Genomic DNA, 18,572 nt, shown 5'->3' with positions numbered 1-18,572 from the left:
GAAACAATTCCAATCCCTAAAAATAGCCCATCATCACTCCAGAATAGCAGTCACTTGAGGGTACAGGAAGCAAAACTGCAAAAGGATTATGAGGCCTGTACGTCATATTGAAAAAAATATTCAACTCATGAATTTGGCCATATTTTATCCATGGCAGAGTTATCTGATCAGCTTCACTTGTGAATCTGTGATAGCATCTCACTGTAATAGCCAGGCCTTATCCTAAACCGTCCCTGTACAAGTGTTGTACAGTCCAAATTGCTGGTAAGGTCCCAGATGAGTGTTCTGTCTCTGCAGTACAGAGGATCTATTGTTAATTGAGCAAACTGAATTCTCTAATTGCTGTCAAACTCCTGGCCCTTCCCTTCCAACTCACAATACTATCTAACAGAAATATTTTAATCAGTTAACCACAAACTACATTGGAATATTGGACTGACTTGACTGAATTATTTGACTGAACCGTCATGGTTGTCAAGGGAGGTCGACTGTTTTAATCCTGAAGCCACAATAAATTTATATAACAATTTACCAAGAGTACATATGTATTTAAGAGTGATTACATATAATTTTGGGCAAAACTGGTGGTGTGTGGTATTTGCTCGAGTCATTAAGTGTACGAAACCAGCAACAAATGCAGGTTCAAAAACACCTTCCAGGTAAGTCCAAAAGCAGGATGGGTTTCAGCAATTATCATTTACTTCAACTATTCAGATGCATAACACTGAGTTTTTTCCATGGCTTAGCTGATGGAAAGAGAATTGAAATCACATGACATGTTATGCACATTCTAACCAGCATTAAAAAAAAATTGGACCCAGTACAAAGTACAGTCAGAATGTTGTGGAGTAACTATTCATGAGATCATTCCGTGGGTGAGACTGATACCCTTAGGGTAACAACTGCACTGTTTGAACACAATCGTTCACTGTAATTATGGATTCAACCCAAGCTTAGAATGAAAGTTAACTCTCAATAAATTTCATTTGAAATGTGATCGAGTGGTTTTAAGATCAGGCTTCTTGGACATGGGCCCAAATCCACTCCACCACCCCCCAAAAGGTGGCAAACAATTATCTTCACAGAGAAAAATGCCAGCATGAGAAATGGAAGTTGTGCCAATGATGTAGTGACGGCATGATTGGGTTTTGAACCGTGTCGTGGGTGTAAACTGAACAACATTTCCACCAAGATATGGTATCAGCAGCAGGAAGTTTTTCATTTGGTAACCTTGGAACAGAAGTCCAAGAGAACAAATACTGTTCCTCCTATGTGCATTTTAAATAAAAGTAGTTGCCATCATAGCAACAGTAGCTATTCCAAGAAGTTCTTGTGTTTCCCTGATTTACAGCTGTCATACTGCCGTTACATCAAAATTATACTCCAACTGGATTTTACATTTTTAAACTGCAGGGTAGTGATGGGGTGGAGAACAACACAAGGGGAGTTAAATTGTAGAGCTTTTCCATCTGACATGGAGAACACTGACATGACCCAGGAAATAATTGCACAGAGGCAGGTATCCCGTCACGAAGTCATCTTTTATGTATATGGGTGCAGTACATTGGCTGTGGCCAGCCAGCTCAGAGTCAGTCCCTTAAGTGAGCGGATTTGGTTTCTCCCGTTTATCTCTGTCACTGATGGCTCCCTAATTGCCCCTGTTTAACAACCCCAATCGAAGATCTCATAGTCAATAAGATCAACCTGGTTCCAATCACTATAACAATTGCATCAGCTTTTTGAATTACATTTAAATTGTAAATATTGGTCTAAACATTCAATAATATAGGATTGCTAGCTTTAGAAATGAACAGTCTCAAACTTTGCATCGTGAAGTTTAGCTTTGGGAATCAGAAGCAGAGTCGACAAAGACGATTTCACTTTGATCTTCTGAAAAATTTCAAAAAGGTTTTGTAGATCTCAATTTACTTTGATATCTTGGCATGCTGGCCCATTAATTAATTGTTGCAAATTCTTTAGTGTTTTGATGGAGGTACCATTAACAAAACAGATTCCAAAGCACAAGATGTCATACCAAGCATAACCCCTTTACTCACCGGCTGCATTGGCACTCTGCTTTGGTTGCACCCGCGTGGGATCAGGACCCCAGCTTTCTCGGCTAATCTGTAAAGGTGAAAGCAAGACAATCAGGATGAGGCATTCTCTGAGAGGGCATAAAACTAAACAATAAACAAGGGGCACCAAACCAAGTGAATGCTCAAGCAGCCAAATGGTTTTGGAACAAGCAACTTGCAAGCAAGGAACGTGAAGTCGTCACTGTGCTTGATAAGTTTGCACTCGTGCCAATAGCTACTGGACTGTCTTTAAACTAAAGCAAGTTTTGCATATGTTAATTACAAACAGCTTGACAGTCAACTTCCTTTTTGGAAAAAATCTGAAGTCAGCTCAAATGACATCTGAAAGCTAAAGACTATCGTACATCTTTGGGAAGGATTCAATGCCAATGCAATCTATTTTTATTGCAGATTTTATTTTCATGTACCTGCCTTCAAATATCGCTCTTTACAATCTTGGGGGGTAAACAAATTAATGCAGTGGACATCCAGACCACGCATTCTTTTAGCAGTCTGGGAAGCTGGGCTCCAGCTCAAATTTCTGGGCCACAATTGCAAAATTCCTAGTGGCTCAGTTGAAATCCACCCACAACAGAGCAGCTGTATTAGAAGGGGTCATACAGCTTCGAAATATAGGACTGAGGGACATTAGTTTCCAACTACCATGGTCAGGCTATATTCAAGAATTGCTTGAATTACATGACTGAAAAAGAAATGCATGGACAGACTGATCATTTCTGGTCTCTCAATTCTGTTTATACTCTTGCCTCAGTCCATGAAGTTTCTGAACTTGCAGATACAGAAGAGTCCAGTCAATGTCATTCCTGAGTGCGTAGCATTTTCAGACGATGTGATTAAAATGCCAAAGAAAGCTTGAAAATTTACTGACCTATCTAATACACATGCCTCTCTGGAATATCACTGGGCTTGCACCACTTTCTAACTACAATTTCTTTTCCAGAAGTTTGGAAACTGCAGAACCATTCAACTCCCTTTCTTCTCATCATCAATTCGCCTCTGAGACTCAAGCTTGATGTCATTGACTGCTCGTGTTTACAGTTTCTCTCATCTCGCCCCCATCCTTTCTGATCCTGGTTGAGAATTTGCCATAGGCCTTGGCCCTTCTTCAAAGCTAGATTAAGGAAGACAGGAAGTCTGACAGTCATGTAGTTCTTTTATTCCTTTGACTTAAAGGGAGAGGTGCAGGTGTTACCGAATGGATTGGGAATTCAGGCAAGAATTGGGATTGAACATCTGGCACTGAATTCTAGTGCTGAAATGAACAGATCCAAACATAAGGCCATACAATACAGGAGTAGAATTAAGCCATTTGGCCCATTGAGTCTGTTTCACCATTTGATCATGGCAGAAATGTTTTACAACTCCATTCTCGTCTTCTTCCTGTAAACCTTAATCCCCTTACCAATCAAGAATCTACTGCTGTCTCAAATATGTTCAAAGACTTGGCCTCCATCCCCTTACCAATCAAGAATCTACTGCTGTCTCAAATATGTTCAAAGACTTGGCCTCCACAGTTCTCTGGGGCAATAAGTTCCGTACATTCACCATCCCTCTGGTGTAGAAATTTTTCTTCAACTTAGTTCTAAAGGGTCATCCACTCAGTCTGAGACTGCTCCCTAAGGTCCTAGTCACTCTTTTACTGGAAACATAGTTTCTACATCCACTCCATCTAGGCCTCTCAGTATTCTGTAAACCTCAATGAGATTCCCTCTCATCCTTCCAAACTCCATGCACAGACCCAGGTCCTCAACCACTCCTCATAAGACAACCCTTCATTCCTGAGAGCACTGAAGAACAGTATACTTTCAGGCCTTACAGACAAATTTATTTTCCTGTTTCTCAGATAAAGGTCACTAGCTGCTCAAGAACAGAACATGCATAAGACAGTCTGGGTGGAGGGGAAAGTTTGGCCATTGCCAATAACTTGAAAAGAATTCTTTATATGTCAGATGGTGGCATCGTTATCATGACATTGGACCAGTAATCCAGGGGACATGGTTTCAAATCCCACCATGCCAGCTGGTGGAATTTAAATGCAATTCAACAAATTTAGAATTTAAAATTAAACTTGTCTCAGTAACTGAAGAAGTCCATGTCCAAATGCAGCAAGATATGGTCAATATTCTACTAGTGGAAAGGAACATTTGTGCCACAAAAACAGCAGGCAATGACCATCTCCAATAAGACAGCATCTGACTATCGACCCTTGACATTCAATGATGTTATTATCCCCCATTATCAGCACCAATGACCAAAAAAAGAACAGGACTTGTCAATATAAACACTGGGCTACAAGAGCAGGTCAGAAGCTAGAAATACTGCAGTGAATAACATACCTCCTGACTCCCCAGAATGTGTCTACCGTCTACAAGGCACAAGTCAGATTCTCACTTGGCTGGATGGGTGTAGCTCCAACAATACTCAAACAGCTTGACACCATCCAGAACAAAGCAGCCTGCTTGACTGGCACCATACTCTCAAACCTCTACTTTCTTCACCACTGATGCTCAGTCTGCAGTACCTATAAGACACTCAGTAGAAAATCTCTATTGCTTCATAGGCAGCAGATACATGGGAACACCACCATCTGTAAGTTCCTTTCAGAACCACTCACCATCTTAGCTTATAAATATATTGCCATTCCTTCAGGTGTTGCTGGGTCAAAATCTTGAAACTCCTCCCCTAACAGTATTGTGGGCCAACCCATAGTACATGGACAGCAGGAGTTCAAAAAGGCAGCTCACTACCACCTTGTCCAGAGTAACTAGGGACAAGCAATAACTAGTGGCCCAGACAGTAATGCCCATATCCGACAAGTGAATAAAGTAATCACAAAACCATTATTTGTAGTAAAACCCGTTTGCCTCATAAATGTTTGAAGGAAACGGAAATCTGACTTCATTATCTGGTCAGGCCTACATGTGACTTCAGACCCATAGCAATGTGGGTGGCACCCTGAGCGCCTTGTAAAATGGCCACACATGGCCCATCAGCATCTACATTTAAAGGCAATTAGGAATGGGCAACAAACACTTGTCAGTGATACTGACATCCCATAAGTCAATCAAGGTAACAAGAATTATATTCTCAATGCTTTAACTTCTACTCGGAACGTTTCATAGAAAAGAACGCAGGCAAACTGGAAATCAAATTTCATTGTGTTTTGTTGTATTTAATTATTGCTTGAACCATGAGAAAGCATAAACAGGGATTTGAGGTTTGTCATCATTTCCCTGAAAACTGGTTGAACGGTGGGGTTTGGTGCCTGGTTTTGCTGCCCCTCCCCCTGTAAAATGATGTTTCTCTGTATATAGCTGTTAATATTAATTGTTTATTTGTAAACTGTATAATTTAATGTAAGTAGAAAAGATAAACAGGGCTTTAGTTTATTGTCTTTTGTCATAAAAAGGACACCTTTGGCAGTTCAACACTCCCTCAGCACCATAGGCAAGGATCAGTGCAGATCGGATGTTCAAGTCTGCAGTGAGAACTGAGGTTTAGCCTCAAGAAGCAGGAGGACAACTGCTTTAAGCCAAGTTTATGTTTAATATCTGGATGTGGAGATGGAAACAGAGGGAACTCTCACGCTTTTAAAATGGTAAAAATGACATTGTGAGACAATTAAAGACATAATGGAAAAAATAGCAGAACAGGCTCCCCAAATAAGGTAACCAATTTTGGAGTAATTGGAAACAAGTTTCCTGTTTGGCTTTGACTATAGTTCACGAAATGCAAGAGGTTTTCCTTGCAGTCAATAGATGTCATTTGTGGAGTTCCTTCAGTTATGTGGTTGCTACAGGATACTGTTAGGGCTTCAACAAAACAAGCTCCTTACAACTCCATCACTTGACAAAACTTGCATTGTTTATGCTAACCGAATAAAGATTCTTTCAATTAAACCTCCTTCCTTTCAGAAAGTTTACTTGGAAGTATTTTGGTAACTATAAGGAGCCAGGGTATGGCTGGCAGCCTCAGTGACACAGGAAAGGTGGCAATGCTCCCCTCTGTAGGTTATGCAGTAATTTTTTGCTGGGCAGTACAGCTGTGATGGTGTCCTCAATGACCAATTAACTGGCAACACTCATGGTTGGTCCTCACTTTGCCAAAATACAAGGGCACTGTTAGCAGATCTGAAACAATGCCCTAGTGAGAGCCAACTTTTGAGAAAACCATTAAAATTGGAGGATTCTGTAAACTTCAGAACATCAGAACATAATGGAATAAGAGTGAGGGCAGGTCAGATGGTCAAAGTCATCTGCGACACAAGAAGATGGGGCTGATCCTCCAATGCCAGCTTCCCACTTTAACATTCAATTCCTAGCCTGTGGAATTCTCTGCCACAAAGTGTTTGAGGCCAAAGCATTGAATGTTTTCAAGAAGGAGTTAGATATAGGTCTTAGGGTTAAAGGGGATCAAAGGGTATGGGGAGAAAGCAAGAACACTGGACTGAGTTGGATGATCAGCCATGATCATATTGAATGTTGGAGCACACCCAAAAAGGCCTGTTCTTCCTGCTGTTTCCTACGTTTCTGTACAAACTCAGGAATAGAATCATAGAATAGAATCATTGAATCCCTACAATGCGGAAGCAGGCCATTCGGCCAATTGAGTCCACACTGTCCATCTGAAGAGCATCCCACCGAGATTGCACTGCCTTACCCTATCTCTGTAACCCTGCATCTCCCATGGCTAATCCACCTATCCTGTGAATCACTGGACACTATGGGCAATTTAGCATGGCCAATCCACCCTGACCTGCACATCTGTGGACTGTGAGAAGAAACCAGAGCACCCGGAGGAAACCCACACAGACACGGGGAGAATGTGCAAACTCCACACAGACAGTCGCCAGAGGCTGCAATTGAACGCAGGTCCCTGGCACTATGAGACAGCAGTGCTAACTAATGAGCCACTGTGCCACCCTATTTACAGAATCACTCTTCACATGATAGCCCTCTCACCCAGGAACCAGTCAAGTTGATATTCATTGCACTCTAAGGCAAAACCACTAAAATACAGCGTTGCAGGAGTGGTCAACCAAAGCTTCACATACTAACAGCAAAAGCTCCTTAAGTCCCACACTCCATCCCAGCTTGTGAAAAAAAACCCAGCAAATTGGATCTCACAATTACTTTTAACATCCTTGTGGTTCGGTTTCAAATCCTATTTGTTAAATCACTGCTGCGTGTCAGTGCAGATGAAATCAATTTTCAGTAACTTTGCGCAAGACATTATTCAGCTTTTCAGTGAGGTGTGCTCCTTGCATTCTCCATACTCAAGCTTTGAAAGCCAGTATCAGCTACTTATTTCACCAACCATTCTTTATGGTTACATATCAATGACACTAATGCACTAGCGTTTGCCCAGAGATGTGCAAGTTAGGGTGGATTGGCTGGGGTAAATTGTCCGTATTGTTCAGGGATATGTAGTCTAGGTGGGATTAGCCACAGGAAATGTGGGGTTACAAGAATAGGTTGGTGGTGATGGGGGGAGCGTGGAAAGAGTTGGGTCTGGGTGGAATGATCTTTGGAGGGTCGGTGCAGGCTCAAATGGGTCAAATGGCCTCCTTCCACACTGTAGGGATTCTGTGAAGTCATAGAATCATGTTCATAAAAACTCACTGGAAGCCCTGAACACTGAAACATCTTTGTTCCAAACTCAAAACCAGGGTTTAAGAATTGCTGTACATAAAGGGAATGATTCTGATTGACAGTATAATGAATAAATTAGTGCCTGAGAACTTTCTCTTAAACAAACGCAGTCAGTGACAGAGTGGCCTTTATTCAGTATAAGCTGCACCTGACCAGTGTTTGTACAGATGTAACCTGAAATATCTGCTCTATTTAATGGTATTTTATTCAAGAAACATATTCGCAGCTGGATGTTGATGGAGACAGGTGTGAAGGGTAACTGATCAAACGGGCTTTGTCTGTGAATTTATCCCTTTGTGGAATGTGAGATGCACACGTTGGACAAGCATTCATTACCCATCCCCAGATGCCCTTGTGAAGCTGGTGGTGAGCAAAGTACCCTGTGACCCTTTCTGCTGCCATGTGGATCTCCAAGGTCTATGTGCAGCAGTGATTCCAAGAATAAGCCATTCATAAGCACATCGATCAATGTGTGCAGAGCATCCAAGGAGCTGTGTGGCTTACAGGGGATGGTGGTGGTGAGCTGCATTCTTGATTCGCTGAAGCCCATGTGCTGCAGGTTGACCAACAATGACCTCAGGGAGGGATTTCCAGGATTTGACCCAGTGACACTGGAGATATATTTCCAAACCAGGGTGGTGAGTGGTTTGGAGAGGAACTTGCAGGTGATGGTGTCCCCACGAATCTGCTGCCCTTGTCCTTCCATGGCATTGTGGTCACGGGTTTGGAAGGTGCTGCTTAAGGTGAATTTCTGCAGTACATCTTCCAGACAGTACACACTCCTGATACTGAACTTCAATGATGGAGGGAGTGGATGTTTGTAGATGTGATACTAATCATGTGGACTCTTTTGAGCATTGCTGTCAAGCTTCTTGAGTATTGTTGGAGCTGCACTTGTTCAGATGAATGGGGAGTATTCCAACAAACTCCTTACTCATGCTTTCTAGATGGTAGAGGCTTTGGGGAGTCCAACGTTTGAGAGAAGATTTGTAGTTCGGGTGCTCATTGTTGTGGTTCTATTCACCGAGCTGGGAATTTGTGTTGCAGACGTTTCGTCCCCTGTCTAGGTGACATCCTCAGTGCTTGGGAGCCTCCTGTGAAGCACTTCTGTGATCTTTCCTCCGGCATTTATAGTGATTTGTATCTGCCGCTTCCAGTTGTCAGTTCCAGCTGTCCGTTGCAGTGGTCGGTAAATTGGGTCCAGGTCGATGTGCTTATTGATTGAATCTGTGGATGAGTGCCATGCCTCTAGGAATTCCCTGGCTGTTCTCTGTTTGGCTTGTACTATAATAGTAGTGTAGTCCCAGTCAAACTCACGTTGCTTGTCATCTGCGTGTGTGGCTACTAAGGATAGCTGGTCGTGTTGTTTCATGGCTAGTTGGTGTTCATGGATGCGGATCGTTAGCTGTCTTCCTGTTTATCCTATGTAGTCTTTTGTGCAGTCCTTGCATGGGATTTTGTACACTACGTTGGTTTTGCTCATGCTGGGAATAGGGTCCTTCGTCCTGGTGAGTTGTTGTCTGAGAGTGGCTGTTGGTTTGTGTGCTGTTATGAGTCCTAGTGGTCGCAATAGTCTGGCTGTTAGTTCGGAAATGCTCTTGATGTATGGTAGTGTGGCTAGTCCTTTGGGTTGCGGCATGTCCTTGTTCCATTGTCTTTCCCTTAGGCCTCTGTTGATGAAATTGTGGGGGTAGCCGTTTTTGGTGAATACATTGTTCAAAAGGGCCACAACACACTGCAGTACACCAGAACTGCAAAAAGAGGAAGAAGAACACCTCTACAATGTATTCACCAAAAACGGATACCCGCGCAATTTCATCAACAGATGCCTAAGGGAAAGACAACGGAACGAGGACATGCCGCAACCCAAAGGACTAGCCACGTTACCATACATCAAGAGCATTTCCAAACTGACAGCCAGACTACTGCGACCACTAGGACTCATAACACCACACAAACCAACAGATAACAACTCACCAGAACGAAGGACCCGATACCCAGCATGAGCAAAACCAATGTAGTGTACAAAATCCCATGCAAGGACTGCACAAAACACTACATAGGACAAACAGGAAGACGGCTAACGATCCACATCCATGAATACCAACTAGCCACGAAACGACACGACCAGCTATCCTTAGTAGCCACACATGCGGATGACAAGCAACATGAGTTCAACTGGGACAACACTACTATTATAGTACAAGCCAAACAGAGAACAGCCAGGGAATTCCTAGAGGCATAGCACTCATCCACAGATTCAATCAATAAGCACATCGACCTGGACCCAATATACCAACCACTGCAACGGACAGCTGGAACTGACAACTGGAAGTGGCAGAGACAAACCACTATAAATGCCGGAGGAAACATCACAGAAGCGCTTCACAGGAGGCTCCCAAGCACTGAGGATGTCACCTAGACAGGGAACGAAACGTCTGCAACACAAATTCCCAGTTTGGGGAGTCAGGAAGTAAGTCACTCTGGTTTCCTAGTGCTGACCTACTCTTCTAGCCACAGTATTTATAGTGCAAGTCCAGTTCAGTTTATAGTTAATGTTAACCTCCAGAACGTTGATAGTGGGAGAATAGCTGATCATAAAATCGTTGAATAATGAGAAGTGGTTAGATTCTCTCATGTTGGAGACAGCCATTATCTGGCATTTGAGCGGTGTAAATTTTACCTACTACTTGTTGACACAAGCCTGGATTAGGTTGCGATCATGCTGCATTTGGAAATGGACTGCTTCATTTTCTGAAGAGTCCTGAATGGTACTGAACACTGTTCACTGATGACCATGCGTCATCACTTCTGACCTTATGATAGAGGGAAGGCCATTGATGAAGCAACTGAAGATGGTTGGGCTGAGGACACTACCTTGAGAAACTCCTGCAGAGATGTCCTAGAGCTGAGAGAATGACGACCATCTTCCTTTGTGCCAGGTATGACTCCAACCAGGAGAATTACATTCCTATTGATTTCAGTTTTGCTAAAGCCCCTTTGCTAGTGACTGGGCTACACTCAGTCAAATGCAACGTTGATGTTAAGGACAGACACTTTCACCTCATCTCAGGAATTCTTCAGCTTTTTCATCCATGCACAAAACAAGGCTATAATGAGGTCAAGAGCTGAGTGACTCTGGCAGAACCCAAACTGAGCATCAGTGAACAGGTTATTAAAACATAAGTGTGCTTTTATATCACTGTGCAATATCTTCCATCACTTTAACTGATGATTGAAAGTAGACTGATGCAGTGGTAATTGGCCAAGTTGAACTTGTCCTACCTTGTGTACATAACATTCCTGAGCAATTTTCCACATCATCAGGTAGATGCTCATGTTACAGCTGTATACAGCTTTGAGGTGTTGTTAAATTCCAGAACACAGTCCTCAGTAATATTGCTGGAATGTTATCAGGGCAAATAGCCATTGCAATAGCTAGTGATTCTAACCATTTTTACATTACATTGAGAGAATTAAATTGACTGAACCCTGGTAACTGTGAAGTTGAGGACCTCTGGAGGAGGCTAAGATGGATCATGGTGTCATTGAGGTTTATGGGAGCTGCAGGCAAGTGGAGAGTCTTGCATCACACTCCTGAATGGTGCCTTTCAGATTATATAAAGACTGTTAGCCAACCAAAATGGCAAGGTACTCTCCAAAGAACTCCCAGCCTCTGATTTGTATCACTGAATGCACAAAGATGACTCTGCTCAAGATGGCAATTCCTGATCACCCTCAATCCACCCTCAAAAGGGTGCAATGAGAGCCATGCGCAAGGAACCGGGAGGAACAAGATCACTGTAAAACACTGGGTCAGAGAGCCTAACGTGAATTCAAATACTTCAGAAACCCCCTCACCCTGCTGCCTCTCTGAATGGGCTAGCAATCTGTCCTCACAGCTGAAACAGAAATGTATGCAAAGATATGAAAACATCTGTCTGTTCATTTCCTGACATCTCACAGAGTCCACTGTAACCCAGTAACTAATAATAGCTAGCTGGGACTGTATTGTTCTGTGAACACCAAGGACTATTCTTCAATCATCTATTTTTGTTACAATAACCCATGAAGGGTGAGGTGAGAGTGATTGCCCCTGACATCAAGGCAGGCGCTGACTGAGCATGTCATCGAGGAGCCCTGCATTAAAGTTGATGGCTTCTTGCGGAAGTGATAAACAGATGCTGAAATGGAAAGCATTTTCTCATCTCCCTGTGTATTCAAATGAAGCAAAATAAAACTGAAAATAGCAGCAAGATACTTTTTGGGCTGCAGCCTTTTTGTGTGGGGGAGATCGTAGCCTCAAATGTGAACCAGTCTTTCCCTTTTTAGATGCTGATGTGCTGTAGATTCCCAGGATTTTCTGCTGAATATCTACTCATTCCAACTTTCCATTTCTGAAACCAAGATTTTATTTGGCAAGCCTCTATGTTTACAACGGGAAGTTTCATACTTTCCTTTGCAATAACCTGAGGCCAAGGAGATCAGTCACTCTTCAGTTTAATTGGCAAGCTTTGGTGTGAGAGCTTTGTGGGATTTATACCCTGGTGTGTTGGCTGACATTTTTGCTTTAACTGGTACCAGGTATACACTAACTGGTCAGTCATCCCTTTGGAGACTGTGCGCACGATTAGTTGTTGCGTTGATTTTCCAAATGTCCAATGCAGTTCAAACAAACTGCACTTCTAAAAATGTCCATGAGAAGAAATGAAGGGAGTGATTTGATCGCCAGGTTGAACCAAAGTTTGGAAACTATGCAGCATTACAGGAAGTCATACAATTCAGCTGGCTGGATGGCTGGTTTGTGATGCACAGTGACAGCAACAGGATTGGTTCAATTTCACCATTGGCTGAGGTGACTACAATGGCCCACATCTGAGGTATGGTGACCAACATTCTCCCAAGGCTGGGAAGATCCGCACGCACTGACTGACCTTGCAGATGCATGGCTTCTGGAAGCCACAGACATTGGACGTCTGCCGTCAGCAAGAAAATAATAGGGGAATATTGGTGGTGACTGTCAGGTCAATCTCACTGGGAGTCATAGCAGGGCAATGGATTTCACTTTGAGAGTCCCAAAAATCCTGTAACTGCTGAACTAGCAGCATCCGGTTATATTATACCTTCTTAAGGTTGGATGCAAACCATATATATTTTATTTGGGTAGCTGCCACTATTAGAAGTTAGAACACACAGAGACAGGGGAAGACAGGGAATTAGATTTAGCTTTATTGTCACACGTACTCACATGAGTACAGTGAAAATTTTACTGAGACGGGGGGGGGGGGGGGGAGACAGTGAGTGAGTGCATGGGAGGGGAAGGGAAATGGCAAGGACTGGAATTTGCAACAAGGCATCAATGTTTACAGCAGTTCCTAGGAGCCTGCCACCTTCCAGAACGTGAACTATGTGGGCAGGCTGGGCACATAGATGAGGTTCTGCCAGTGAGCCCGGCTGCAACTGTTCCATGACCATGCCCTCCTCGAAACAGGACTCAGGAAGGATACATTAAAAACGGTTCTGGAATTCAAATTTACTTTGAACTCAGTCATAATTTAATAACGCACTCTGGCTATTGTCCAGCTCTCCAGTTGCTCTGTCTATTAAGTCATGCATTCCAGATAAAATATACTGTTTCAAAGATAATTATACATCACTCTTACAGTTGGGATATTATCAACCCTTCTTTCTTAACTTTTAGAAACATAAAATTGAAATAACGAGGGCTACATTCGCACTCTTAGTTGGGCTGGGATGTTTAATTGAAATAATTGAAATTCTGGCACTATTTGAACAGCAGGGAGTTCATGTAGACCTCAGGCCAACTTTCCTCCTTTCACCAAGAACCCACCAGAAAGACAAAGGAAACAAACTAAAATTAATCTTATCGCTCTTTCGTGGGATTCTTACTCTTAAAGTGGCTGCGGCATCTGCCTAGATAACTACATTGTTTCAAAGAAATTCAGCCTTTGTGAAGTGCTTTGAGGTGGTCAATCGGGGACAATACAAGTGCAAGTCTCTCTTGGTGATGAAGAAGTTGGTGTACCTGCTGTATATTTATATCAGCCACTATTTTAACATTAGCAAGAGGGTGAAAAACACACAGCTTGGTGTTTTTTGAGAGAATGGGAATCAGCAATCAGCTTATGGACAAGGACTGTATTGCACAAATGAATCTCTGACAAGAACCATGCAACCCTGCAAACAAAACAAACACAAAACACGAACAATTTATGTGATTAAATTTGGGCATGGTCATCATCTTCCAGGTGAATCAATTACTGACCAAATTTGACTTTCAATCATGGGAGAGTAAGCAAGCTGCTGGAACAGGTACAAGAGACAAAATCCCATTCGCCGTCCTGAGACGATTACTTAATTTAGCTTGTTTAATATTCAGGGTAGCTGCTGTGAGCTAAAGTTCAGTAATATCATCATCCCAAGACTCCCCCACTGCACATCCATCAAGGTGTCTGCACTCTTGTTGTGGGAAGTTGTATGCAGACAAAAACGGAGCGTGAAGTCACTTAGCTTTACTGTTTTCCATCAAATCTACCAGGAAAGGAGCCAAATCCAAAAACAGTAAAAAAATTCAAGCTGAACCGAACTCCCAGGCTGAACTTCAAGATTTTCCCAATCCTTAAAATTACGAATAGAGTGCAATAAAACCTTACTGACAAGTCAACAAGCTTTCTAAATTTTTGTAGTTAAAAACAACATACCTTGAGCAGCACAACATCAACACTCCTGGCATGTTTCGAGATCCCTGATAGGCTGTATCGCCTTTTGTGCCTTTCATACATTTTGTCAGGGAAATGCAAAAGGAGTCAAATTCCACAGCATGGACTCCAGACTGCACTTTATGGAACATAGGAACCAAAAGGTACCAAAACTTGCACACACGTGTGTGCGTGTGTTGCTGATTTCCTTTGAATTGCTTCTGAACTGCAGGAAGAAACCCTTGCAGCTGAAACCGTTGGATAAACGCCCTCCTTTCAAAAATCAAACACAAGGGAAGCCACACACAGGAAAAAAAAAGGCAATTGTCAGAAGGGAAAAAAAACTGACGGAATATTTTCCAAGTAGTTTGTCAAATGAAAATAACAAGCTGCTGTTTTCTTCCCCTCCTCCTCTTTTCCTTCAAGGTAGCTGGACAAAGTGACTCTGTGTAAGATTATGGACTGCACACCAGTCAATGGTCTCATTCAGATCAGCTGGGCTTTACGCACACTGCCACATAGCTGTTTCCTGCGTCTGTGCCTCTCAGTCTCCCTGGGATAAAACACTCTCTTTCTCTTCACTTCCTTTTCCTCCCATTAACGCATCCAGTTGTAAAAGCTACTTCATTCAGCAGCAACAAGGCACAATGCCGTAAATGTGAGAGGCCTGGATACCCCTGGACGTTAATTACACATGGTGCGGAGTACACAGGCTTTGTGCTAAAGGACTAATTATTGCAAATAAATAACATAAATTAAAGCTTTAAATCAAACTTGATGCAACAGGAAAGTAAATCTGTTGACTTTTATGAGGGTCTTTCACTGTAGTACACAGTGGAATATTACATCTGCTCTTGGCTCTTTAGCACAGGCTGCCAAAATTAAAACAAATAGTTTGGGCCAACCAAAGTGTTGTTTACAATAACTGGACAGTGCTCCATCAAATGAACTCTAGTGTGGGGAAGTAAATGTGAGGTGGTATAATCTGGTGGAAAAATAAAAGAAACTCAATCTTGGAAAGCTGAACTGGGGGAAAATGGAACAGAGGGATTGCTGGGAGTTGCAGAACCAGTAAAGGTTATGACACAGGTTAATGGTGCCATCTGAAAAAAAGCACAACAAAGCAATTGGAGTTCCAGAAACTTACATTCAATGTGTACAGAACCAAGATTGGCCATGTTTTGAACAGGTCTCCATATCATGCTAAAAAAAGGCAATGGAGGAATTGGAGAGTGTTTAAAATAAAAAGACTGGCTAAAATTATACCAGATCGGAGACGTTTACCTTTCAGGAGCAGTAAAAGATACTGAAAATGTTTTTCTCTAGAGCAGAGAAGACCGAGAAGTCTTAAGAGCGTTTGAAAAGCTTTGATGAGATTGACATAGAAACTACAGAACATTGATAAAAAGGTTAATCACCAATAAATACAAAATAAAATTCATGACACAATACTTTAGACAGAGAGTGGGTCCAATGTGGAACTTTACTAGTTGTTAAGGAAAACAGTACAGGAGCATTTAAGAGGAAGCTGGGTAACTGTATGAAGAGGAAGATGCAATGAAGGGTTGAGATGAAGTGTGGCAGGAGATTGTGTGGTTTATGGACACTGACACAAATATCCTGAGCCAAAGAAAACAGTGCTTTTTGCTGCAAGTATCCTCTAATAGACAACGTAAGCAGCACAGGTCCTACCATTACTTATTTGTGACTGGGTCAAGAGGAAAGGCTATCAAGGCAACAGAATCATATTTTGCAGAAGCTGAAGAGGGACAATAAATAATGGCATGGTGTCTCAGTGGTTAGCACTGCTTCCTCACAGTGCCAGGGACCAGAATTTGATTCCATTCTTCGATGACTGTGTGGAGTTTGCACATTCTCCCTGGGACAACTTGAGGTTCCTTTGGGTGCTTTGATTTCCTCCCATAGTCCAAAGGTGTGCAGGTTAGGTGGATTGGCCATGCTAAATTGCCCCATAGTGTCCAGGGATGTCCAGGCTGGATGGATTAGCCATGGAAAATGTGGGGTTACAAGGATAAGGTAAGGGGGTGGGTCTGAGTGGGACACTGTTTGGAGAGTTGGTGTGAACTTGATGGCCTGAGTGGTCTGCTTCCACACTGTATAGATTCAATGATTCTATGAACTGTGGATTGTCAGAACCCAGGAAATATCAAGTCCTGGTGTTTGCCTGGTCCACCAGGATGGAAGAAAGTGAGGATTGCAGAGCTGGAGAGTCAGAGTCAAAAAGGGTAACTCTGGAAAAGCACAGCAAGTCAGGCAGCATCCGAGCAGAGTCTATTTTTCAGGCATAAACCCTTCCCTCAGGCCCTCTGGTCAGGATAGGATTAGATTAGATACCCTACAGTTTGGAAACAGGCTCTTCGGCCCAACTGCCCCTCTGAAGAGTATAACCCACCCAGACCCATTCCCTGCCCTAAATTTACTTCTGACTGATACACCTAGCACTATGGGCAATTTAGCATGGCCAATTCACCTGATCTGCACATCTTTTGGATTGTGGGAGGAAACCGGAGCACCCGGAGGAAACCCACACAGATGCGGGGAGAACGTGCAAACTCCACACAGACAGTCGCCTGAGGCGGGAATTGAACCCAGGTCCCTGGCGCTGTGAGGCAGCAGTGCTAACCCCTGAGCCACTGTGACGCCCAATTGCTGCCTGACCTGCTGTGCTTTTCCAGCGCCACCCTTATCAACTCTGGTCTAGCAGAATGATATACCATGAGCTGTGGAATTAACATCCACCACTTGCTTGAGAATCAAATCTTTTTTGCAAAGCACAAAATTTCAAATAAAACACTGAAAACCCTCAGCTGATCAGGATCGATCTATGATGAGAGAAAGGGTTCATACTTGCAGCCTGCAGCAGGAGCTGGGAAAATTCCCTGTTTGTTCTTATTGCCTTGGGAGAAAGAGCCAGGGAAGATGGGGCTATTGATTTGGGTCATCTGAGTTGGCAATGTTGTGGGTAAATCACCACCATTATCTTTAATTTGGTCAATTATTAAGAAATCGCAGAGACAATCAAGTACTAAAGCAATGATTTAAACTACCTTGCACGTAGCAACTAAAATAAGATTCCTTAAGTAAGGAAGTTAAACCTCACAAATGGGCTATTGCTCGATTGACAGTGGAATTTAGCTACGATTCCAATCAACAGTGTTTGTATGTGGAAGTGCCCAGGGTTTGATCAGTGTACAGTCTTGTTCTTTGAAGTTCTGTCAACAAAAGATTCTGTAGTTGAATTCGTATACAGATGTTCATCCTTCAGGTCTATGGTGTCACAATATTGGTGATTTTTAGATTCTTTTATCCAAAAATACTGATTACTCTTCTAGAGTCCTTGAGTCTGCAGCTTGCTTCGTTATCTGAAGTAACTCCTTTGTTCCTTGTTAGATTCAGTGTTAACTGCCTGTCTGATTGCAGTGATTGAAATGAGGTCAGGCAGGGGACCTCATAGAATAAGAGCTCCCTGATTGGACCAGGTAATAGCCCCAGTCAGGGACTGGCTGACAGATATAAACACGAGTGTCAGAGGTTCTGTTCACTCAGAGCTGGCTCTGAGGGAGCTGGATCAGTGTCAAGGACTCTTCACGGATAAATAAAGGATGACTTCACGATGGGGTACCAGCCTTTGAGTTATTTCACTGAAGACACAGCTTTCCTGTTATTAACTCCTTAAATTCTTCTTCAAGGCCATCAGTTGCCCTTGTGACAAAAAGCAGCCGGTTATCAAGCAGATGTCCATACAGTTTTATTTATGTAGCTTCAACTCCCTCTTCCAGACATTGCTAACTGCTTTCAAATCCTGTAGAAGTTTGTTTTAATCCCTCAATAATTTATTCCAGGCAGAGTCATTGCTGATCTCTTTGTGAGTAACTGTTTATCTTTGTTGATTTTTTTCAAGCTACGAACAGTTATTAAAGGTGTGAAGTTTATAATATCACAGTATAAAGACCAGAGGCATCCACTGGGACTGCTGGGTACTGAGGGTGACTGAGTTAATAGCCCACCTCAGTGCGGTCATGAAGAAGAAAAGCATTCTATCCTAACGCTTCATAATTCCTGCATACACTCCCCAAACACTATCC

General features: G+C 42.7%; 1 protein-coding gene across 6 annotated transcripts in view; it reads right to left on the bottom strand.

The window, feature by feature from the left end:
• The window catches only part of akap13 (A-kinase anchoring protein 13), a 406,551-nt gene that overhangs the window by 160,469 nt on the left and 227,510 nt on the right, over nucleotides 1-18,572 (bottom strand). For all 6 annotated transcript variants that reach the window (XM_072565220.1, XM_072565221.1, XM_072565224.1 and 3 more), the window contains exon 10: nucleotides 2,058-2,124. In XM_072565220.1, the coding sequence (XP_072421321.1) occupies nucleotides 2,058-2,124 (67 nt within the window). The remainder of the gene's footprint in view (nucleotides 1-2,057; nucleotides 2,125-18,572) is intronic.

Source organism: Chiloscyllium punctatum, chromosome 48, assembly GCF_047496795.1.
Source record: "Chiloscyllium punctatum isolate Juve2018m chromosome 48, sChiPun1.3, whole genome shotgun sequence".
Lineage (NCBI taxonomy): Eukaryota > Metazoa > Chordata > Chondrichthyes > Orectolobiformes > Hemiscylliidae > Chiloscyllium > Chiloscyllium punctatum.
Note: the sequence above shows the minus strand (reverse complement) of the source record. Positions and strands in the feature narration are given on the sequence as shown.